The sequence below is a fragment of the Suncus etruscus genome, chromosome 7 (genome assembly GCF_024139225.1).
Source record: "Suncus etruscus isolate mSunEtr1 chromosome 7, mSunEtr1.pri.cur, whole genome shotgun sequence".
NCBI classification, from domain to species: domain Eukaryota; kingdom Metazoa; phylum Chordata; class Mammalia; order Eulipotyphla; family Soricidae; genus Suncus; species Suncus etruscus.
This window is the reverse complement of record NC_064854.1, coordinates 9719187-9742170: the sequence shown is the minus strand read 5'-3', so window position 1 is coordinate 9742170 and position 22984 is coordinate 9719187. Positions and strand designations below refer to the sequence as shown.

Here is a 22984-nt window from a genome sequence, read left to right as displayed (position 1 = left end):
AACGCAGGTCTTGCCCCCCCCCGGGGCTGTCCACGGGCAGTCATGTGGGTCACTCGGAGAGTGCGCACCGGCCGGGGAGACGACGCCCACACCCTGCTCGTGCCTCAGTTTACCCCAAGCCAAGGCCCGAAGAAGCAGGAGCTGTCAGCTCCCGGGGAGGCCCGGCGACGGGCCGGCCACCGGGGCATGGTTGCAGGGAGGGAAGGGGGGACGCCTCGGACCCGGGGCCGGCCCGACGGCCCCCTCCCCCGCGACCCGTCCCCTCCCGGCGGCGGCGCGAATACCGCGAGAGTTCGCCCCCTCCCCTCCCCCCGGCAGAGCTGTCAAAGGTGGGAGGGGCAGGAGCGCGCATGTGCGCAGCGCGGCGCAGCCCGAGCTCGCCCGGACCCGCGCCCGCGCCCCCGGCCCCGGCCCGGCCCGGCCCCCGGCCCGGCCCGGCCAGCAGACCCGCCGGGCGCCGCAGGTAAGCCCGCCTGCGCCCCCGATCCGTGCGCCCCCGCCCCGCGCCCCCGCCGCGCGCCCCGCGCCCTGACCCCGCGCCCGGGCCGCGCGCCCCGGGCCGGGCCTCGAACCCGCGCCCCGAGCCCCGCGCGCCCCGCGCCCCGATCGCGCGCCCGGACCCCGCCTGGCCGGACCCCGCGCCCCGCCGCGTCCTGCTCCTCCTTCTCCAGAAAAAGTCGCCATTTTGGTTCACTGCTCCGGCTCCCCCCTTGGCGGGTCCCCCGATCGGCCCCTCCAGATCGGGCCCGTCCGGACGCAGGTGACAGGTGGGTGCCAGGCCCGCGTCCAGGTGCGCGTCCCCGCGCGCGCGCTCCAGGGCCCGGCTCGGGCTCCGGGTGCATGGAACGGTCTGGGCCTGGAGCGCGCGCACAGGCTGGCTGGCTGGGCAGCCCCCCCCCCCCCCATCCTGCACCGGCGGGGGTGCTCCTGGTTCACTTCGAGGCTCAAATAAAGGTTGGGGACAGACATAGGGGCGCAGGCCCTTAATGGAGGCGCTGCCTGCCTGCTGCCAGGGACCGCCACCGAATTCTCTTTTCGGAGAGCCCTTAGCCAGTCCACCTGGCACTGGAGCTGGACACGCACTGTCTTGATCCCTGCTGTCGGGTCTCCCCTGGAAGTTGTGGGAGGACTTCCAGAAGTTTGCTGCGGGCTCTTGATGTGGATATAGGGATCCCCACCCCCTTGGCAGAAGACAGAGTCCTCCTGACCTGACCTCACCTCAGTCTGTCCGGGTACGCTCTGCACCCACCTAGGCAGACAGATCTTTCCCAGCCCCCGGAAAAGCAGCTGGTCACCTGCCATATCTCCCTTCCTTCACCGCTGTCTTCTCTCCTGGAAGCGGTATTAAGGGGTGCAAAGGGTGCCAGGGGGTGCTTGAGTGCTGACTGGCTTCCCCCAGCACCTCTCCCTTCCCTTTTCTCCCCAGTGTGAGGATCCCACCAACTGAGACTGAGGGGTTGGGCTGGAGGGGCTGGGAAAAGGGTCGGGACAGATCAGACCTTACCAAAGGGACAGTGTCTCTGCTTTGGCAAAGGGTAGATAACCAGGCTGGGCTGTCCTCCTGGAGCCCCAGCGCCTGTCTGGCCAAGGTATTCCACACTTGGTTGGGAGGGCTCCATTGCATTGTTCGATCTCTTCAGAGATGGCAGACCCTTTCTGTGCTGGAGGGGGCCGCCGACTCCCGGGGCCTAGCAAGAGTGGGCGAGACAGCGGCCCACAGCGGAATGAGGTCCGACTCCCTTCTCTGCATGAGACACAGAAGCTGGGTAAGAAGCCTTGAGCCAGGCAGCCTACGAAGGATATGACCCCTATCCTGGGTTCCCACTGGGCAGCTTGGGCTATTATGAGCCTTGGGGGATAGGAGAGTGTCAGCCCACAACCCTGAGACCCTGAACTCTTGCCCTGGGCCTGCCCCTGTTCCCTGCTGTGTGCAGCTCCTGGTGGCTGGGGAAGCTGTAGGGAGCATCTTCCTCACCTGCCGTGTTTCCCTGTACTGCAGGGATGCCCATGGCCAGGAGTGGGCAGACTGTACCCAGCCAGGTCCCCCTGTGCTTTGAGCCAGGAAGTACAGCCAGTGACAGGACGGAAGGCAAGAAGAAGGGGAGACCGAAAGCCGAGAACCAGGCACTCCGGGACATCCCGGTGAGCTCCCCAAGGATAGGGTGGGTCAGTCAGTCCTTTCTGAAGGTGCTTCAGGGCATGGACAGGTTTGGGTGGGAGGGTCTGCCTGGACACATCTGTCTCCATCCCCAGCTCTCCCTGGTGAACCAGTGGAAAGATGAGTTCAAGGCACATTCGAGGGTGAAGTGTCCAAACTCAGGGTGCTGGCTGGAGTTCCCAAGCATCTATGGACTCAAGTACCATTATCAGCGGTGTCAAGGGGTAAGGTGCTGCGTGGGGTCCCCCTCCCCCCCCACTGTTGGCTGGGGTGTACCTGGGTGGAGGTCAGGCTGGCCCACCCCAGGGTGCCTCTGTGTCCAGGGTGCCATCTCCGAGAGGCTGACCTTCCCCTGCCCCTTCTGTGAGGCTGCCTTCACCTCCAAGACTCAGCTGGAGAAGCACCGCATCTGGAACCACATGGATCGGCCCCTACCAGCCCCCAAGCCCAGCCCCATCAGCCGACCAGTCCCCATCAACCGGCCAGTTGGGGTCAGCAAGCCCATCGGCGTGAGCAAACCAGTGGCTATTGGCAAACCTGTGGGCGTGAGCAAACCCATTGGCATCAGCAAACCCGTGCCAGTCACCAAGGCTGTGCCGGTCAGCAGGCCCGTGCCAGTCACCAAGACTGTGCCGGTCAGCAGGCCCGTGCCAGTCACCAAGGCTGTGCCAGTCAGCAGACCTATGCCGGTTACCAAGGCTGTGCCAGTCAGTAGGCCTGTGCCAGTCACCAAGACTGTGCCGGTCAGCAAGCCAGTGACAGTCAGCAGGCCCATACCAGGCTCCAAACCAGTCACCATCACCAAACCAGTACCGATGGCAAAGCTTGTGACAGTTCCGAAGCACGTGCCAATCACAAAGCCGATGCCAATGAGCAGGCCCCTGGTGGTCAGTAAGCCGGTGCCAGTCAGCAGGCCCTTGGCCATCAGCCGGCCCACTCCACCCTGCAAGATGGTGCTGCTGAGTAGGTCTGAAAACAAGGCACCAAGAACCGTGGGGCGGAGCGGTGGAAAGAAAAGGTAGGTCCACGCTCTGTCCGCTTGACTGGACACTCCAGGCCATGGCCTGCGGCTTGTCAGCCTCAGTGTGGGCCTCCCTGTTCTTGCAGGGCTTCAGACAGCCTGGACGCCTGCCCTATCCCACCCAAGCAGGCAAGGCCCGAGAACGGGGGGTACGGCCCACCTACCACCAGCCAGAGCTCAACCTTCCTGCTGAGCGTAGACTCCAACAGCGGGCCCCTCTCCCTGGGTGCCAGGCCCTTCGGGGGCAAGGAGGCACCTCGGTCCACAGGCTGTATTTCCCCGGTGGAAGAAGGCACAGAGCGGACAAAGCACAGTAGGATGAGAGGATGAAAGCAGGGGTGGGCTGGGGAGGGGTCGTGGACCTAGGCCTCAGGGGTAGTTATTTGACCAGAATCTCGTCCCATTTTCTCTCCCCCGAGTCAGGAAGGAAACAGAAAACACCCAAGAAGTTTACGGGAGAGCAGCCATCCATCTCTGGGACCTTTGGGCTCAAAGGTGAGGCGGCTGCCAGCAAGCCCTGTGGGGCTGGGCAGGTGTGCCCAAGCCGTGTACCCATGCGTGCCCTACCCACCCATGCATCCACACAGGCCTGGCTAAAGCAGAGGACAAGTCCCGTGCCCACCGTTCTAAGAAGCATGAGGGTTCCGGGTCCGAGGACATCCGGAAAAAAGTGGTTCCTACCAGCACTCTCAACAAGGAGGCTCTGTCTGCAGTGGCCCACGCGGCACCAGGTGGGGACACTGGTGGACTGGCAGGTCTCCATCCAGCTGGACCCTGGAGATAGGGGTGGGTTGCAGGGGCTGAAAGTGGTCCCTAGGTTCTGTGCTTGGTGTCCAGGACCCCCACCCCAGCTGCTGAGGCCTGTCCCTGTCCCACAGGTGGTCCCGAAGAGTTATGGCTACAAGCCATCCACGAGCGGGGGGAGGCCGTGTGCCCCAATTGCAAGATGGTCACCCGGAAGACGCTGGCTGGCCTGCAGAAACACATGGAGGTGTGTCAGAAGGTAAGAGCGATCCTGGGGCATGATGGGGGCTGAGGGGGGCGAGTCCTACCCTGGCCGGGAGCCCCCTGGCCAGCATCTCAGCTTTGCTCTGTAGCTGCAGGATGCTCTCAAGTGTCAGCATTGCCACAAGCAATTCAAGTCCAAGGCCGGCCTCAACTACCACACCATGGCTGAGCACAGCACCAAGGTACTCACCACACACCGCCGCTGCCCCAACTTGGGCTCAGTGTGCGCTGGCCACAGTCATTTCTCCCTCTTGTTGTCCCCCCATTCCCTAGTGTTTCTTGGTCCCTGGAAGCAAGCCCTAAGAGGAGGGTCTAGGTGTTGTGGGGCTGGGATGGGATCTAGGGGTGTGGCTGTGAGGGGTGTGGTGAGAATGGGAGGTGAAGGCCAGAGAGATAGCACAGTGGTAGGCGTTTGCCTTGCGTGCTGCTGACCTGGAACGGACCTGGGTTCGATTCCCAGCATCCCATATGGTCCCCTGAGCTTGCCAGGAGTGATTTCTGAGCGCAGAGCCAGGAGTAACCCCTGAGCATTGCTGAGTGTGCCCCCCCCCCAAAAATAAGAGAGAATGGGAGGTGCATCCTGAAGGGGCCCAGGTCAGGCTGGGGAGCTGGTGATGGGTATGAACTGGTGACTGGGCTATGCTGACCGCACTGCCCTGGTCACTTCCCAGCCCTCTGACTTAGAGACTGCCGAGATGAGCGAGCAGGAGGAGCGGGAGCGGCTGCGTAAGGTGCTGAAGCAGATGGGGCGACTACGCTGCCCCCAGGAGGTCAGTGGAGCACTGCAGGGCCAGAGCCCAGTCTGCGCCCTTCTCCCTGGCCGGCCTGCAGTTGGCCACTCACTAGCCTCTGACTCTGCCCCCCCAGGGCTGTGGGGCCGCCTTCTCCAGCCTCATGGGCTACCAGTACCACCAGCGGCGCTGTGGCAAGCCGCCCTGCGAGGTGGACAGCCCCTCCTTCCCCTGTGCCCACTGCAGCAAGACCTACCGCTCCAAGGCAGGGCACGACTACCACATGCGTTCGGAGCACGCTGCCCCGGTGAGCCCGTGGCGACCGTTGCCACACTCCTCTGCCTGCCTCCCGGGTGGGTGGTGACCCGGTTCCATGGGTATGGGGCCTGGTTCCTCATGACTCTGGGATATTGGTTCCTGTGGGTATGGGGGGGGGGTCTGGTTACCCAGATATAGGGGACCTGGTTCCATGGGTTTTTCTCTGTGGGGGTGTGGTGGTTATAGTGATGTTTATGTGTGGGTTATGAGGAAAGGTTTGTGCTGAGGAAAGGTTTTGTGGGGGTGTGCTTCTGCATCTGGGTAAGGGTGTGTGGGAGTGGGGGTGTTTGTGTGTGTAAGGTTATGTATGTGGAGAATGTGGGGTGTGTGATCATTTCCAACTCTCATTGTCACCCTTCTCTGTCCTAACCACACCCCCATTCCTTTTTTTTGTTTTTTTTTTTTTTTTGTTTTTGGGCCACACCCAGCGGTGCTCAGGGGTTACTCCTGGCTGTCTGCTCAGAAATAGCTCCTGGCAGGCACGGGGGACCATATGGGACACCGGGATTCGAACCAACCACCTTTGGTCCTGGATGGGCTGCTTGCAAGGCAAACGCCGCTGTGCTATCTCTCTGGGCCCCACACCCCCATTCCTACCGTACCGTGCATGATCTGTCCTCCGGCCCTGTCTCTAATTTGGGGGGCTGCGGCTACACTCGGCGGTGCTCAGGGGTAACTCCTGGCAGGCTTGAAGAACCATATGGGATGCTGGGGATTGAACCAGGGCCGGCCACAAGCAAGGCAAATGCTCTCCCCTCTGTGCTGTTGTTCTAACCCTGTCTCTATCTTTTTTATATTTCACAAATGAGTGTGTTCATTCTATTTCTATCCCTGGCGTGTGTTTCTATGTGTGTGTTATTTCTACGTTTATACATTTTGGGGAGTGTTCCTATGTTGGAGGGTAGGGACATGTGTTTATGTATTGTAGGGTGGGTGTGTCTATGGGACATGTATTTCTGGGGGTGTTTCTCTAGAGTATGTGGGTGGTAGTGTGTTTCTTTTTTTTTTTTTTTTTGGTTTTTTTGGGCCACACCCGGTGACGCTCAGGGGTTACTCCTGGCTATGTGCTCAGAAGTTGCTCCTGGCTTGGGGGACCATATGGGACACCGGGGGATCGAACCGCGGTCCGTCCAAGGCTAGCGCAGGCAAGGCAGGCACCTTACCTCTTGCGCCACCGCCCGGCCCCGGTAGTGTGTTTCTTGATAGTGTGTTTCTGTAGGGAATGTTGAGAGGTTTTCTAGGGGGTGTTTCTGGAGGGTATATTTCTCTGGGGGTGATTAGGTTGTTCCTCTGGGGTATGTTTCTATGAGGTGGGGTGTTCTGTGTGTGTCTGTTTCTGTTCAGGTGTGGATAATGTGGTTCTATAGGAGTGTTTCTGAATTTCTGAAGGTGTTTATGTGGGGATATTTGGGGTGTTTATGTGGGTGGGTGTTTCTGGTAGTGTTTTTTTTTTAATTGGAGGGGGTTGAGCCACATCTGGAAGTGCTTAAGAGTTATTCTCTTGAATAGTTATGTTCTGCGCTCAGGAATCACTCCTGGTGGGCTCAAGGGATTGAATTGCCAGGGATTGAATCTGGGTTGGACACATGTAAGGCAAGCGCCCTACCCACTGTGCTATCGCTTTGGCCCCTCTGGTAATGTTTCTAGAGGTTTTTCTCAGAGGGTATTTGTTTGGAGATGTTGGGGGGGGCTTTCTGGGAGTGCATATATTGGGATATTTGAGGTGTTTCTATGGGGTATCTGTTTCTGTTGGGGTGTAGATATGTGGTTTTGTGGAATTGTTTGGTATGCTGTTAGGGGGTATTTCTGAGGGCATTTCTGTGGGGATATTTGGGGTGTTTTTGTGGGGGTGTGGTTGGGAGGGTTGTGTGTGTGTGTGTGTGTGTGGTGTGTGTGTACGCGCGGCTCCTCAATCATGCATCTGAGTAGCAGGTCAGGAAGTCGGTCCTTGCTCCTGTTGGTGTTGAGTGGGTCAGGTTAAACCGTGGCATGGACCCCCAGTATCTACCCCCAGTTTCCCTAACTTTATATCTCCTGGACCTCACCCTCACCTCCTTACAGCCCCCTGAAGAGGCCGAGGACAAGCTCCCCGAGGGCGAGGACCTGCTGGGCGTCGAGCGGACTCCCAGTGGCCGTATCCGCCGCACCTCGGCCCAGGTGGCCGTGTTCCACTTGCAGGAGATCGCTGAGGATGAGCTAGCTCGAGACTGGACCAAGCGGCGGATGAAAGATGACCTGGTGCCCGAGACCGCCAGGGTGAGTCACTGGGCAGAGTGTGTCTCCTACATAGCCCAGTCTCCTCTGATGTGCCCCATCTGCAGGGGCTCAGCTGTGGGCATGCCCCGGGGAGGGGTCAGCCCTGCTCTGCCACCCAGCGTCCCCGCTATGCAGACCCCTATTCTTACTGGATCTATCTACCTTTCCAGCTTAACTATACGCGGCCTGGACTGCCCACACTCAGCCCAGAGCTACTAGAGGCCTGGAAAAGCCAAGTTAAGGACCGAGGCCACGTGAACTGTCCCAATGACGTGAGTGGCTGGCTGGCAAGTGGGACCATCCCTGGGTCCTCATGACCCCATAGACAGGGACACTCAGCTCTAATCCTGACAGCCCTCTGTATGTCCCTGCACTTACCCAAGGGAGTAAGAGAGTTCCCAGTTCCCTGGGCAGGGGAACCTTTGCGCACCTCTGCGGGGTGCTTCTAGGAGACTCCCCATGCTTCCTTTCCATCCCCAGTGCTGCGAAGCCATCTACTCCAGCGTGTCCGGCCTCAAGGCTCATCTCGCCAGCTGTAGCAAGGTCAGTACCCAGGTGCTGCTGCAGTCAGCCCCCCACAACAGCATCCTGGTGGCCCACCTTGCCCAGGACACTTGGTGGGGCTGACCCAAGGGGAACCCTGTGTCTTACAGGGAGACCATCTGGTGGGGAAATACTGCTGCCTTCTGTGCCCCAAGGAGTTCAGTTCTGAGAGCGGCGTGAAATACCACATCCTGAAGACCCACGCTGAGGTGGGTGGATGGGTGGTGGTCCTAGATGTCACCCTGTTTCTCTTTTTTTGTTTTGTTTTGGGGCCACACCCGGTGGCACTCAGGGTTTCCTCCTGGCTCTGCGCTCAGAAATCACTCCTAGCAGGCTCGGGGGACCATATGGGATGCCAGGAATCGAACCCGGGTGGATCGGTTCTGGGTCAGCGACCGCATGCAAGGCAAATGCCCTACCACTGTGCTATCACTCTGGCCTTCCCTGTTTCTCCTCTGAGCCTCTCCCAGGTCTCTGAGCTTGCTGAAAATTGTGTCGTCCCCTGCATGGGAGCCCCTCAGCCTTGCATGTTTTATCCTGGGGTTCCACTGCTCCCCTCCTGCCTGCAGAACTGGTTCCGCACCTCAGTGGACCCGCCATCTTCCAAAGCCCGGAGCCAGGAGGCGCTGCCGTCCAGGAGTGAGCAGGGCAGCCCAGCAGGTGGGAGGAAACGCGGCCGCAAGCCCAAGGAGCGGCCACCCGAGGAGACTCCCCCCAAGACGTCTCCGAGCCAGGACGACTGGCCCCCAGGAGGCAGAGACAAGGGGCTGCGGGGTTCCACCAACCGCAGAGTGGGGGCCAGCAAGGCACCTGAGAAGTGAGTGGCCTTCTCACCCACTGCTCTGCCCCCTCCCTGCCTGTCCGTCTGTCCAGTGGTGCCCAGGAAGACAGCTTCCCTCGGCACCAGAGGTTGGCAGCAGCGGTAGGCCCCACAGGAGCTAGGTGAGGGTCTGCAGGTGGGCTGAGCGCAAGGGGCTTTCTGGTCTGTCCTGCCCCCCACCCCTTCCTGCTGGGTCCTCACTTTGTCCCCCAAGACTCGGGTGGGGGGTTCCTGGTGACTGGTGGCCCCATGCAGCCCCTATGTGCAGGGCTGGAAACCCAGCACCCCTGCACCCAGCTACCTCCCAGGACAGATCCTGAGTTTGAGCCCTGCCACTATGCTTGCTCCCCCCCCCACCTCTCCCCACCCTCCTGCTTCTGATCTCTACCTCTCCAGGCCCACCTTCCCCTCCCCAATCCTGCCTGTCATCACGGTGTGGGGACATCCAGCCAGTAGTGTTCTACTTCTGGAAACAGCAGGGGCAGATTGTGTGTATACCAGGGCATGGCTGCCAGTCCTGTAATGAGGGCCACAGGGGGCATTTTGCTCTCCTCCCGCTTTGCTGATCCTGCTGGCTGCGTGTGCCCCCCCCCCCCCCACTGGCTGGAGGAAAGGCTCTTCTTCCCCTTTCTTCTGGTTGTGTGATCTCCACATGTGGGCTGTGGGGGGGTGACGGAGTGGGCCTGAGTTTGCAGGCCTAAATGGACCCAGGACACCTGGAGGTGGTAGCATGCCCTGCAGCCCAAAGGGCAGTGCAAGGAGAGGAAGGGATGCTGCTACTGGGGGTGGGTAGACAGAGGGCTGGGCCTTGCGACCCTGGACGCTGTGAAGTTTGGTATTTCCCGTGTGTGTCTCCTGGGTGTAGTAGGTGCCAGTCTTGTTGCTGTGACGAGTACCCTGTTTTTAATTGTTTGTTTTTTTTTATATATATACAAAAAAATACCACAACAATTAGATATTTTGGTGCTAAGGGTTTCCTGGTGCCAATGGTGGGTCTGGGCTGGGATCCCTCCCGTGCTCAGGGAGGCACTCTGACTGCACTCCACCCTGCCTGATGAGCATCCTGGCCCTGCCTAGGTGGAGGGTCAGTACCAGGGACCCGAAGACCCTACCCACCCTCTGTGGCCCTGGTCTAATGTGCTGGGAGGGGTGTGGAACCCCTCACCCCGACATTCCTTGACTTGATCAAAGGGCAGAGTAGGGGTTGACTGGGGGCCAGAAGTCCCTTGGATGGCATGGGCAGCCTGAGGTTGGAGGACCTCCTTGGTTCTGCAGTCACCATGGGGTACAGCTGGTGGAGCTGGGGACACCCTGTGAGCTCAGCCTTGCAGTGCATGTCCTCATCACCCACTGGAGTGAGGGTGGACCTCAGCACCTCTGCTAGGGGTGGCCACACTCTCCAGCCTCTCAGGTACTTGGCCCTTAGGGAGCAGGGGGCTGGTTTTGGCTGGGGGTGCGGTTCCAGGTCATCCCTAATGACCATGGAGGGGGCAGGCGTCCTGGTGTGGGAGGAAATGGGGCCTAGGGAACCTGGCTTTTAGCACTTTAACCCCTTCTCTACCTGCACAGAGAGCTTGGGGATGCTGCCGGAAATGAGTGTTGAGTCAGACCCCCCTCTCTGTGTCCTATATCTCCCTGCATGCTCTGGCTAGTACAGGGGTCTAAATAGCTCCTCCCACTGGTCTTAGCTGACCCCTTCAGTGAGAAAAACCAGAGCGGAGTGAAGGGTGGCAGGTGTGGGCCCTGTGCAGCCCAGGGCAGGTGCCAGCCCCTTTGTGAAGATCTACCTCTGACCCAGCACCCTGCCTGGGCCACCCACGCAGGGATAGCCACAACTCCCGGTGTGACTAGCGGCCCTGCCTCTCTGATTCAGAAGAGAAAGAAGGGGCTGAGTTGAGGCGGGGTCCTCTGTGCCAGGAGGAGACCCCCCCAGGTGACAGCAGATGTGTCCACTTTGGGCTACTTGGTTTGGGTTTTTTTTTTTAACGCCAGTTCTCAGTACATAAGTGCATTTTGAAAGAGAGGTTCCAGCTACCACTTGTAACCATATATATACATATATATTCTATCTACAAAGTGTTTATTTGCAAGATGATGTTCTGACAGTCAATTTGGGCTCTGCCCGCCCTATGACCATCTGTCCCTGCTCCCTGCCCCCTCCTCCAACACGAGTGACTTGGGGGGGGGCGGGCCACCAACTGTATGTATTAAAAAAAATGACTATCAAATAAATGTTTATTGATTTTTTTTTTTCCAGGGGTTTCTGTGCAGCCTGTTTTGTGGGGTAGCTAGGGGTGGAGGGATCCCGGAAGTCCATAGGGCCGTGGGTGGACTACAACTCCCAGCATGCATGGCCGAAAGGGATTGTGGGAGTTGTAGTCACCAGGCCGCGCAGCGCCAGCAGCGGCGCGGGGACCTGGACTACAACTCCCGACAGGCAGCGCGCGCGGCGCCCGCCCGGTCCGGGCGCGGCCCCCGAAGGCCTTGGACTCCATGGCGGCGCCCCCGGCCTCCGCGGAGGACGCCCCTGGTTCGCGCCCGGAGTCCCCCGCGACTGGGGCCGGGCCCGAGACGCCTGCGGTGAAGAGCGAGAGCGCGGACCAGGACCGGTAGGCGCGGAGCGCAGGGAGCGACGGGCGCGGGCCGGCCTGGGGGCGCCTCGGGGCGCGGCCGCGGGACTGGGCCGGGGGCGTCGCCAGAGCGGAAGTGGAGGGGCGGGGCTTGTCGCCTAGGCACCGGGCCGGGCGGAAGTCAGCGCGGCCCAGGCCCGGGTAGGGCTAGCCTGGGCTTGGTTGCTGGAGGGCCTGGGCTTGCATTCGAGTTCGAGGCTGCCCTGGGCAGAGGGTACCCGCCCCTCCTCGGTGTCCCCTTTTCCTCCTTCCTCTCCTGTCCCTCCTCTGTCCCTTCTTTCTCTTCTTTCTTTTTGATTTCCTGGATTTTTATTTTAGCTCCCACTCCTGGCTCTGTGCTCAGAAACCACTCCTGGCAGGCTCAGGGGACCATATGGGATGCTGGGGATCGAACCCACGTCTGTCCTGGGTCAGCTGCATGCAGGGCAAATGTCCTACTGCTGTGCTATCATTCAGGCTTCTCTATTTTTGGGGGTGGTCTCTCCTTTTTGTCCTCTCCCCTCTCTTTTATTCTCTCACCCTTTCCCCTCTTTCCTCCTCTCTCCCATTCTCTTTCTTCTCTTTTTGTTTTTTGTTTTTTGGGTCACACCCTGCAGCGCTCAGGGGTCACTCCTGGCTCTATGCTCAGAAATCACTCCTGGCAGGCTCGGGGGACCATATGGGATGCCGGGATTCGAACTGCTGTCCTTCTGCATGAAAGGCAAATGCCTTACCTCCATGCTAGCTCTCTGGCCCCATTTTTTCTTTTTGTTTTTGGGTCACACCCAGCATCGCTCAGGGTTACTCCTGGCTCTACGCTCAGAAATCGCTCCTGGCAGGCTCTGGGGACCATATGGGATGCGGGGACTCAAAGCACCGTCCTCCTGCATGCAATGCAAATGCCCTACCTCCATGCTAGCTCTCCGGCCCTCATCTCTTTTTTTGATCTATCCTCTTCTTTCTTCTCCCATCTCTCCCTCCTCTCTCTCCCCTTCCCTCCTCCCTCCTCTCTTTCTCTTCTCTCTTCTCTCTCCCTTTCTCCTCTTTCCTCCCCTCTCTTCTCTCTCCTCTCTCCTCCCTGTATCACTGCTCTTGTCAAAGTACCTGCACAGACATCTCCTGTAATTAGTCTAGGCCGCAGGGCAGTGCCTGATAGCATGCACCCCGGGTTCCTGCTAATGCCACACCCTCATGCCCTCCCTCCCAGATGCTTTCCTCTAGGAAAACTAAGGCTTGGAGTAGCAGGGGTGCTTCGTTCCCAGCAGACCCACACCCAGAGTAGGAAGAAACAGTGGGAGGTGCCCCGAGGAGCAGGAGCCCACACTAGTGCCTGGATTGCCCAAGTTGAGGACGGGTGGGTTGAGGGAGCCTCTGTGCCTGCTCTGCCAGCCCTCAGCAGCTCAGCCAACCCGGCTCTCCCTCCGCAGCAGGCTGGGGAGTGTCCCCCTGGGGGACACTGCTGCTGAGGGCGGGCTGTGGCTATTCTGGGGAGCGGGGTAGGGTTTCAGGTTTGTTTTGCCTGCTGGAGGCACCTTGGAGCCGGTGTTGCCCTGCTCAGCCCTGACCTTCAGCGCCTCTGGGCCCCAGAACCCTCACGGTTCCCAATCTTGGGCTGGAGTTGATGCCTCCTTGGCCACCACATCTGGAGTTGAGGGGCGTTTCTCCCCGCAGCCCCCCAGCAGGGCCCTGAGCTATTAATACCAGCTGCCCAGCCCTGATCCTCTTATCCCCAATCCAGACGTTTAGCAGACTCTGGCATCTGTGCTGCCAACCCCAGTGGGTGGTCTGTTGAGTGTTCCCCACCTCACCTGCTGTGTCAGCCCGAGGAGGATCAGTGATGCCCCTGCGTACCCCAGGGCACCCCTAACCCCTGGGTGCACCCCCCCACCCTCGTGTGCCAGCCATGAGCAGCCCCCCGGCTTACCCTGGTATCAGGATCTCGGGGTGCTGGGCCCTTGGAGCCGAAGGCAGGTGAGTGTCCGGCCTGAGGCCTCTCGTCCTGACTCATGGCCCAGCCCGCATGCATATCAGAGTGGGTGGCAGGTTGGCCCGCAGCTGGCTGGCTGGCTGGGCAGCTGGAGGTCTCGAGTTTGGTGCCTGAGTCTCCCAAGGGCCCTGATCCTTGGAGGTTCGCTTTGGCGGCCCAGATCCGAAGCCTGCTCCTTCACAAGCTGTGAGGCCTTGCGCTGGGTTGATCCTGGGGCGCTTTGCAGAGGCTGGTGGGTCTCACCTGCATGGCAGGTTCTGGGTTCCCCTCTCGCACGCGCACCCTCATATACATGCCGCCTACACCCCAGGTGTGGGCCAGTTGTTGACCTGAGACCTGAGGGAGGGGCTGCTCCTTCTCATCACCCCCAGCTCCCCCACACTCACTGTCCCAGGCCCCCAGATCATGTGGTTTTTAGCCTTGGTGCTCAGCTCTGAGCCTTGGCTCAGCTGACTGTGGACAGGGCACCTGCTTGCTGGCCGGTAATTGGGCCCCCAGAGCTGAGAGCCCCGCCCTGCGGGCTGTTCCCACGGGCTCCATCCTGACAACAGGGCCCTGGGGAGGCCACCACACCTCTCTCAGCAACGTCTGTGCCTTTTCCTCTGTTTAGTCTGTGCCAGCGTCACTCCCGGGCCTTTGAGACTGCAGGCGGGACTTGTCACGTCTTAGGCCTCAGCCACTTGCTCGTCTTTCCACCACCATGTAAACATGCAAACATAGGCAAATACCACCCTCCCAGCCCTCATACCTGCGTCCCCAATGTGAGGGAAGAATCCCAGCTGGAGGTACCTGACTCCAGAGGCTGGTGGGTGGCACAGGCCTGAGGCAGCTCCTGGCACTGTGGTTGTAGCTACGGCAGCAGCAGCAGGTCCAAGGCCAGAGTCAACATGAATGTATGGGGGCTGGAGCAGTGGCACAAGTAGTAGGGTGTTTGCCTTGCATGCGCTAACCTAGGATAGACCGCAGTTTGATCCCCCGGCATCCCATATGGTCCCCCAGGCCAAGAGTAACCCCTGAATGTCACCGGGTGTGGCCCAAATACCAAAAAAAAAAAAAATGAACATATGGGACAGAGCAATAGCACAGCAGAGGTGGTGGCGCTTGTCGTGCATGTGGCTGACCCTGGTTCCATCCCCGGCATCCCATGTGGTCCTCTGTGTCCTACTAAAGTGATCCTGGAGCTCAGAGCTAGGAGTAAGTCCTGAGCACTGCCGGGTATAGACTAACTGGGATCATGAAAATGGTTTCCCCAGCACGATTTGCTTGTCCCTTGCTTGTCCATCTGTCCTGTGATTTCTGCAGAGGTATGAAACAACTGCGAGACCTGTATAGCAGAGCCTGCCTGTGCCCACGGTCTCCTCCTGAGAAAACATGCCAACATGGCCGCTTTGGCCTCTGGGGGCAGAGGCAGCAATGCCAACAAGGACCCTTCACGCAGGGCTCCTAGGTCTCAGCATCCTCCACCACCCACCTTGCCCCACATTACTGAGGCCAGGCCTCACATCTACAGCTGTCCTCCCCGCTGGGGGAGAGATCAGCACTGGTCTCCACATGGGTAGCAGGACAGGCTGGACAGGGTAGCACAGGAGAGAGGGGGTTCTGCACCCATTGGCGCTGCTGGGAGGTCCTGTACCCACTGGCTTCCTTTATTGGGTGCTCCTGTTTGGAGGCAGAACTGTTACAGCTCAGGACCGGAGTGGTAGCACAGCAGTAGGGCATTTGCCTTGCACAAGGCTGACCCAGGACAGACGTGGCTTCGATCCCTGATGTCCCATATTGTCCCCCAAGCCAGGGGCGATTTCTGAGCACAGAGCCAGGAGTAACAACTGAGCACCACGATGTGTGACCCAGAAAAAAAATAAATGTTGAGTTCTTTCCCTCTGAACCCTGCTTCCCAGGGCTGTTTGGTCAGCACAGACGCCTGGCCAAACATGTAGCCATGTGGCCCCCACTTGGTTAGGACTGCTCTGGTCTCCCCTGGGGGCTCAGGCTCAGAGGCCTACTCTTCCTGCAGCAGCAATGCTGAGTCCCTGGACAGACTCCTACCACCCCTGGGCACGGGCCGCTCTCCCCGGAAGCGTACCACCAGCCAGTGCAAGTCGGAGCCCCCGTTGTTGCGCACGAGAAAACGCACCATCTACACGGCAGGCCGACCGCCTTGGTACAATGAGCATGGCACCCAGTCCAAGGAGGCTTTCGTCATCGGTGAGTATCCACCTGGCATGGCATTGGCAGCAGCCCAGGTTGTGGCCCTGCTGCTGGCCCCAACTCCTCCTTCGCCCCCTGCAGGCTTGGGAGGTGGCAGCGCGTCTGGGAAGACCACAGTGGCCAGGATGATCATTGAGGCCTTGGATGTGCCCTGGGTGGTGCTGCTGTCCATGGACTCCTTCTACAAGGTAAGTCCTGAACTCTGTTTAGTGGGACACATGTAGTCTTGGTGGGCAGGTCCCGGCAGCTTCTCCTCCCCGGCAGGTACTAACGAAGCAGCAGCAGGAACAGGCTGCCCAGAATAACTTTAACTTCGACCACCCGGATGCCTTCGACTTCGACCTCATCGTATCCACACTCAAGAAGCTGAAGCAGGGCAAGAGCGTCCAGGTGCCCATCTACGACTTCACCAGCCACAGCCGCAAGAAGGACTGGGTAGGCCCCCACGGGCAGGCGGGCAGGGCAGGACAGAGCCAGCTGTTGTTCGCCACCAGCATGGTGTCACAGCTAGTTGCTCTTTCTCTTGCAGAAAACGCTGTATGGAGCGAATGTCATCATCTTCGAGGGTATCATGGCCTTTGCCGACAAGACATTATTGGAGGTGGGTGCAGGACCAGTAGATACTTGCCCCGTCCCCAAGGTTCAGCTGTTTTGGGGTCCTGAGAGGGCTTCACGTGTGCTTGCCCGGGAGGGAGGTGACTCCTGTGTGTGTGCCGTTCTCTGCTGAGCCTGAGGGACTTTGTGTATGGCCTTGGAACCCCTGGTCTCTCACATAGCACAGAGACCCTCCTGGGCTCAACCCCAGGAGTTCTGAGCCTCAGGACTATGAGTCCAACCCAGAGACCCTCACATGTTGCATCCTGGTCAGGCTCCTTCCCTGACTACCTCCATGTGCAGGTGAAGCAGCCAATAGTGCTGGGCCCAGAGCACAGCTTTCTTTGTGCCTTATTTTTTTTTGGTTTTTAGGTCACACCCGTCATCCATCACTCAGGTGTTATTCCTAGCTCTGCTCTCAGAAGTCGCTCCTGGCAGGCTTGAGGGACCATATGGGATGCTGGGATTCGAACCAGGATCCCTCCTGTGTTGGCTGTGTGCAAGGCAAAAGCCTTACCACTGTGCTACAGCTTCTTGTGCTCTATTTTTTTTGTTTTTTGGGTCATACCTGGCATCGCTGCTTAGGGGTTACTCCTGGCTCTAGGCTCAGAAATCGCTCCTGGCAGGCTCAGGGGACCATATAGGGCGCTGGGATTCGAACCATTGACCTTCTGCATGCGAGGCAAATGCTTCACCTCCATGCTATCTCTCCGGCCCCCAACTCCTTGTGTTCTTGACTGAAGTGTCCACACCCACATCTGCCACTCACTATACACCTGTTGCTCGCCTGTACCCACCGCTCATACCTACCCACACCCGCTGCTCCTGGTATACCCTCCACTCACACCCATACCTGTCAATCACAGTACAACCCCACCGCTCATACTCACATCTGCCCACGCATACCCCATGGAACTGAGGTACCCATGCACCCTTTTGCATCAGGTCATTGCGACCTCTGGCCACTGAGGAGCCAGCCTGGTGTCACCAGGCTCTGTTGCTGACAGAGCCTCTGGCCCTTGTGGCATTTCACTTCTCCTGTCCAGCTCCTGGACATGAAGATCTTTGTGGACACGGACTCTGACATCCGGCTAGTACGACGGCTGCGCCGGGACATCAGCGAGCGTGGCCGGGACATCGAGGGGGTCATCAAGCAGTACAACAAGTTCGTCAAGCCCGCCTTTGACCAGTACATCCAGCCCACCATGCGGGTGGCTGACATCGTGGTGCCCCGGGGTGAGCTGCTGGCCCTCCCACTTGCTTACTACCCCCCAGGGCAGGGGGGCAGGAAGGGACCAGGCATGGGTACCCAGTCACCACCTGTCCTGCCCCAGGGAGTGGGAACACGGTGGCCATCGACCTGATTGTTCAGCACGTGCACAGCCAGCTGGAGGAGGTGAGTTCAGCCTGAACCTTTCTTCGGTCCTGTGGCTGCCAGCATGGGCCTGCCAGCCCTGAGCAGTGGGTACCAGCCGCAGGGCCTTCCCTGCCGGGCTGCACGGGGGGGAGGTGGTCTGCATGTCACAGTGCCCAGGGAGCCGGCTGTCCCTTCCGGGTACCTTCCCAGCAGTAACTGACGTGGCACCCCGGTCCCTTGTGTTTCCCTGTTGCTGCCACAGCGTGAACTCAGCGTCAGGTAAGACTCCCCCCCCCCCCCAATCTGTGCCTACACCTGGCAGAATCCCAGCAGCCCTGGCAGCCCCTTCTGGCCCAGGGAGCAGGTAGAGAAGGAGGTGCCCCTGAATGCTGGGCTCAGCCTGACCTGCAGCCTCCTCTCCCTGGCCACCCAAGGGGGCTCCCGGACTGCAGGAGCCTTGAGAACTCGGGGGTCCTGAGTGCTGGAGCATCTCCACCCTCAAGTGCCCAAGGGTTTCCTGTGTCCACGCAGCACAGGGAGGCTCAGGCCAACTGCCCTGTGCCCTGGCTTGGTCTGGGGGCAGCAGGCTGGAGGCCAGGATGAAACCCTCCAGGTTCTGTCCCAGGCTCCCTGCTTGGTGGCCTTGGTCTGCGGCTGGCAGAGCTTGCTCTGAGACACTGCCACGCCATCGAGACCTCTGCCCCGTGGTCGTGCTAGGTCACATCGCCCAGAGGTTGAGGCGTCAGTGCAGGAAGTGGTGGCGGATAGGCAGCACGCCCCTCCCTGCTGGCCCTGCTGCCCTCAGAGCCACGTCTAGTCTAGGCGGCCAGCGGCTGCAGGAATGGCCGGGCTCTCTGCTGAGCAATTTCTCTCTGTTCTCTTCCTCTTCCCCGTAACCCTGGGCGCCTGCCCTCCCCTCCCGGAACACACTCTGGCCGCCTGCCCCGCCGAGCAGAGGAAGCTGCGCTGGGATGTGTGAGCACAGAGTGCGCTGCTCTGGCCGTGTGTCCCTGCGTGGCCTCCGCATGCCTCTTCCCCCACTGCTGCTCGGCCCACTCTGGAGAGCTCAGGACCCTGGGCTAGGGCTAGGGGGGGCCTGCTGCCCGGCCCCCCACCCCATCCTGGTGCAGGGCAAGGCCCGGACAAAGCCCCACTGGGCCTCTGCTTCCTGCCTGCCCAACGCTCTGCCTCCCACTCCATCCTCGAACCTTTGCCTGGCATGGCGGGTGGGTGGGGCCGCGCTACAGATCCAGCACATGAGGCCGCTTCCCTCATAACCGCCCACCAGTGTCCGAGTGTGATAACGGGGCTCCCCGAGAAGACCTCCCTGAGTCCGCCATGGGTCTGTGCCCACAGAGCCGCGCTGGCCTCGGCACACCAATGCCACCCGCTGCCACGCACGCTGAGTGTCCTCAAGAGCACGCCACAAGTGCGGGGCATGCACACCATCATCCGGTGAGGGGGTGCAGGGATGAGGTGGGGTGCACACCATCATCCAGTGAGGGGACCTAGGAGGGTGCACATCAGTCAGTGAGGGGGTGTGAGAATATAGCAGAATATCATCTGGTAAGGGGATACTGAGATACGGAGTGTGCACGCCCTCCGGTGAGAACTTGTCTGGGGAGGGGTTCCTGGAGTGCAGGGGTGTACACACTGTCATCCACTGAAGGAAGAGGTGGGGAGCACAGAACGCCCCTGGGGCTGAGCCAGGGTCCAGCCTGCACTTGCCCTTCCACTCTCCACAGGGACAAGGAGACCAGCCGTGACGAGTTCATCTTCTATTCCAAGAGGCTCATGCGGCTGCTCATCGAGCACGCGCTCTCCTTCCTGCCCTTCCAGGTGCGTGATTGGGGGGCGGGAATGCCAGGGACCTGGGCACCCTCAGGTCACGGCACCCTCTTCTTCCTTGTAGGATTGCGTGGTGCAGACGCCGCAGGGGCAGGACTATGCGGGCAAGTGCTATGCAGGCAAGCAGGTGCGGGTTGTGGGGGGAAGGCCTGGGGGGGAGACAGGGGGTGCATAGGGTACCCCGGGCCCCATGCAGCTCCGTGCCACCCCCTCTTCTCACTCAGATCACGGGGGTGTCCATTCTGCGTGCCGGGGAGACCATGGAGCCCGCCTTGCGCGCCGTGTGCAAAGACGTGCGCATTGGCACCATCCTCATCCAGACCAACCAGCTCACGGGGGAGCCCGAGGTGGGGCCAGGGAGGATCCTCGCCTGGGGTGGAGGGTCGGGTCGGGCCAGGGGCTCCCTGACTCCGGCCAGCATCGCCTGCCTGCCTGCCCACAGCTCCACTACCTGCGGCTGCCCAAGGATATCCGCGATGACCATGTGATCCTGATGGACTGCACCGTGTCCACAGGCGCTGCGGCCATGATGGCAGTGCGGGTGTTGCTGGTGAGGAAGGGGGTGCGCGGCGGGTGGGTGGGTGGGTGAGTGGGGCCTTCGGGGTTCCCACTAACGGGCGTGGATCAGGCTGGATAGGGCTACCACAGGCGGACCTAGGATGGAGCAGCCAGGAGAGGAGAGGCGGTTAATGGGGGGCTAGTGGGGATGGGCTGTGGCTGCTTAAGGGGGTCTGGGAGACTGATGGGGGCCTAGGAAGACATGGGCGGGGCAGTGTGGGTGGAACTAGAGACTGGGAGGGCGGGGCTAGTCTGGGAGGGGTGGTGTGGATGAAGCTAGGAGGCTGGTGGGGCCTGTGGGCGGGGCAAGGAGTGGGTGGGCGTGACTGGGAGGGCTAGTGGGAGGGGCACTGGTTGGAGGGGCGGGGCAAGGCTGGGAGGGGTGGTGTGGTGTGGATGAAGCTAGGAGGCTGGTGGGGCCTGAGGGCGGGGCAATGATGTGGTGGGCGTGGCTAGGAGGGCTGGTGGGAGGGGCAGTGGTTGGAGGGGCGGGGTTAGGCTGGGAGGGGTGGTATGCTGTGGATGAAGCTAGGAGGCTGGTGGGGCCTGAGGGCGGGGCAAGGAGGCATGTGGGCGTGGCTAGGGAGGCTAATGGGAGGGGCTAAGGAGACTAGGGGCCAGCGGTGCGAGGGGCGGTCCTTAGAGTGGGGCTAAACTGGGAGGCGTGGTATGGGCGTGGCTAAGGAGACTGGTAAGGCTCATGGGCGGGGCAAGGAAGACTTGTGGGCGTGGTTAGGAGTCTGTGGGCGGGGCTAGGGAAGCTGGTGGAGCCTTGGCGGGGCAAAGGAGACTGGTGGGAGGGGCAGTGGTGGGAGGGGCGGTCTTTAGGGCGGGGCTAGGCTGGGAGGGGTGACATGGGTGGAGCTAGGGAGGTTGGTGGGGGCCTGTGGGCGGGGCAAGGGGTCTGGTGGGCGTGGCAGTGTGGGTGGAGCTATGGGGACTGGTGGGCACGGTCATGTGAGTGGGGCTAGAATCTGGTGTGAGGGGCATGTGCCAGAGTGGGCGTGGTTAGTTTGGTGTGGGCGGGGCCAGGAAGGCTGGTTGGGGCCTGTGGGCGGGGCAAGAGGGACTAGTGGGCAGGGCATGGCAGTGTGTTGGGGCTATGGTGACTTGTGGGCGGGGTTGGGGCAGTGGTGGGAGGAGTGGTGTGGGCAGAGCTAGGGAGATTGGTGTGACATGTAGGCGTGGTCATCGGCTTGGTGGGTGTGGCGCGGGCGGGGTTAAGAAGATGCGTGGGTGGGGCAGGGTGCTGGGAGGCTGCGGGGCGGGGCTGCAACTCACCAGCCCATGCCCAGGACCACGACGTGCCCGAGGACAAGATCTTCCTGCTGTCCCTGCTCATGGCAGAGATGGGCGTCCACTCCGTGGCCTACGCCTTCCCCCGAGTGCGCATCATCACCACGGCTGTGGACAAGCGCGTCAACGACCTGTTCCGCATCATCCCTGGCATAGGTGAGGCCGCAGCTCGGGGCCCTCCCTCCCCATCTCCCTGCACGCAGCCTGGGCCGAACCCGGCAGCCTGGGCCTGCCCTGTTGTCCCCAGGGAACTTCGGAGACCGCTACTTCGGGACTGACGCAGCGCCCGACGGCAGCGACGAGGAGGAAGCGGTGCCCGCGAGCTAGGAGTGACCCTCCAAACAACGCTGCCCCCAGAAGTGACTCAATAAAAGCTGTTGCCGATACTCTGGGCTCTGTGGCTTGACTCAGTATTGGCTGCGGAGTATCCATCCCCACAGCAGGATCTAGGCCTCGAGGCCACCGTGCATGGAGAGCTGGGGGCTGTGGCCTGGCAGGAGGCACCTCCTGGCTTCCATGCAGGAGGAAGCCCCTGGCCTGGCCTTGGCTCTCATGGGTCAGACTTGGGGCAGAGGCAGAGTGGCCCAGCTCCTGCTCTGCCGGACAGGCCAGGACACCTGTCTCAGAGGCACTCTGAAGCCACTTCCTCTGCACCAAGTGTTCTACTGGGCCCAGCGGAAGTGTGTGTAGGCGGCTGCGAGCGGGTGTTAGGAACTGCCTGGCCACCAAAGAAGGGGGGGTCACAGGGTGCTGACCACCAAGTGGGGGGCTCCACCAACCCTGATTTTTTTTGGGGGGGTCACACCTGGTGGCGCTCAGGGGTTGCCCTGGCTCAGTGCTCAGAAATGGCAGGCTCGGGGGACCACATGGACCAGCCCTGTTCTAAGGGGAGACCGCTACCCTCACAGCACCAGACTCCGCCCCTCCATCCCTCCTTGCTTACCCACTTCACAAATGCCATCATGGAAAGTTGTTGGGGTGGAGACAGGAAGTCTGGGCGGGGGAGCTGGCCAGAGCAAGGTGATAAATGTCAAGGCTTGTCCAGGGGTGGCCAGATGCTAGGCAGAGACAAGGATTTCAGGGGTTTCTCCAGTCTGGTGAGTACACCTGTCCTCTGTCCAGCCGTCACTTGGCCCTCACTCATGGGGTCTGCCTGCAGACATCTTTGGGGCTGGGACAGGAAAAGGTTAGCAGCCCGGGACCATACCTCAGGGCTCAGTGTAGGAGTAGTGAGGTCGGTTTTTTGTTTGTTTGTTTTTGTTTTTGTTTTTTGGGCCACACCCAGTGACGCTCACCTGGTTCTGTGCTCAGAAATCACTCCTGGAGGCCCGGAGAGATAGCACAGCGGCATTTGCCTTGCAAGCAACTGATCCAGGACCAAAGGTGGTTGGTTCGAATCCTGGTGTCCCATATGGTCCCCCGTGCCTGCCAGGAGCTATTTCTGAGCAGATAGCCAGGAGTAATCCCTGAGCACTGCCGGGTGTGACCCAAAAACAAAAAAACAACAACAAAATATAAATCACTCCTGGCTTGGGGGACCATATGGGATGCCAGGGGATTGAATTGTGGCCCGTCCTAGGTACCCGAGTGCAAGGCAAACGCCCTACCACTGCATCGCTGCTCCGGCCCCATGAGAGGTCATTTCTTTCTTTTTTTTTTTTTTTTTGGTTTT

At 60.5% G+C, this 22984-nt stretch overlaps 2 protein-coding genes across 3 annotated transcripts; both read left to right on the top strand.

The window, feature by feature from the left end:
- The first annotated feature begins 1627 nt into the window (after window positions 1–1627).
- ZNF512B (zinc finger protein 512B) lies at window positions 1628–10538 on the top strand. Its single transcript, XM_049777508.1, has 16 exons — window positions 1628–1766; window positions 2000–2142; window positions 2254–2382; window positions 2482–3176; window positions 3266–3492; window positions 3603–3674; window positions 3767–3910; window positions 4058–4182; window positions 4277–4369; window positions 4859–4957; window positions 5055–5225; window positions 7298–7492; window positions 7663–7764; window positions 7973–8035; window positions 8146–8244; window positions 8605–10538. The coding sequence occupies exons 1-16, from the start codon at window positions 1643–1645 to the stop codon at window positions 8854–8856; spliced, it is 2733 nt and encodes a 910-aa protein (XP_049633465.1). The 5' UTR covers window positions 1628–1642; the 3' UTR covers window positions 8857–10538.
- A 773-nt stretch (window positions 10539–11311) lies between these two features.
- UCKL1 (uridine-cytidine kinase 1 like 1) lies at window positions 11312–21698 on the top strand. Of its 2 annotated transcripts, none has more exons than XM_049777729.1 (15): window positions 11312–11464; window positions 15469–15656; window positions 15741–15847; window positions 15924–16094; window positions 16189–16260; window positions 17300–17489; window positions 17588–17649; window positions 17873–17889; window positions 18967–19065; window positions 19356–19449; window positions 19523–19585; window positions 19683–19805; window positions 19901–20008; window positions 21312–21468; window positions 21560–21698. In XM_049777729.1, exons 1-15 carry the CDS (start codon window positions 11349–11351, stop codon window positions 21637–21639), a joined length of 1647 nt encoding a protein of 548 aa, XP_049633686.1. In that variant the 5' UTR covers window positions 11312–11348; the 3' UTR covers window positions 21640–21698. The 2 variants fall into 2 exon arrangements, with proteins under 2 accessions (XP_049633686.1, XP_049633685.1); XM_049777728.1 differs by having other exon boundaries at window positions 15466–15656.
- Window positions 21699–22984: the final 1286 nt, after the last annotated feature.

Bases quoted from the DNA above. Each gene is read 5' to 3' on its own strand.
- ZNF512B (XM_049777508.1), top strand. From the start codon at position 1,643: ATGGCAGACCCTTTCTGTGCTGGAGGGGGCCGCCGACTCCCGGGGCCT. The intron at 1,767-1,999 runs GTAAGAAGCCTT...CCTGTACTGCAG, and splicing joins GCATGAGACACAGAAGCTGG to GGATGCCCATGGCCAGGAGT. The intron at 8,245-8,604 runs GTGGGTGGATGG...TCCTGCCTGCAG, and splicing joins TCCTGAAGACCCACGCTGAG to AACTGGTTCCGCACCTCAGT.
- UCKL1 (XM_049777728.1), top strand. From the start codon at position 11,349: ATGGCGGCGCCCCCGGCCTCCGCGGAGGACGCCCCTGGTTCGCGCCCG. The intron at 11,465-15,465 runs GTAGGCGCGGAG...CTCTTCCTGCAG, and splicing joins GAGAGCGCGGACCAGGACCG to CAGCAATGCTGAGTCCCTGG. The intron at 19,066-19,355 runs GTGAGGGGGTGC...CACTCTCCACAG, and splicing joins GGCATGCACACCATCATCCG to GGACAAGGAGACCAGCCGTG.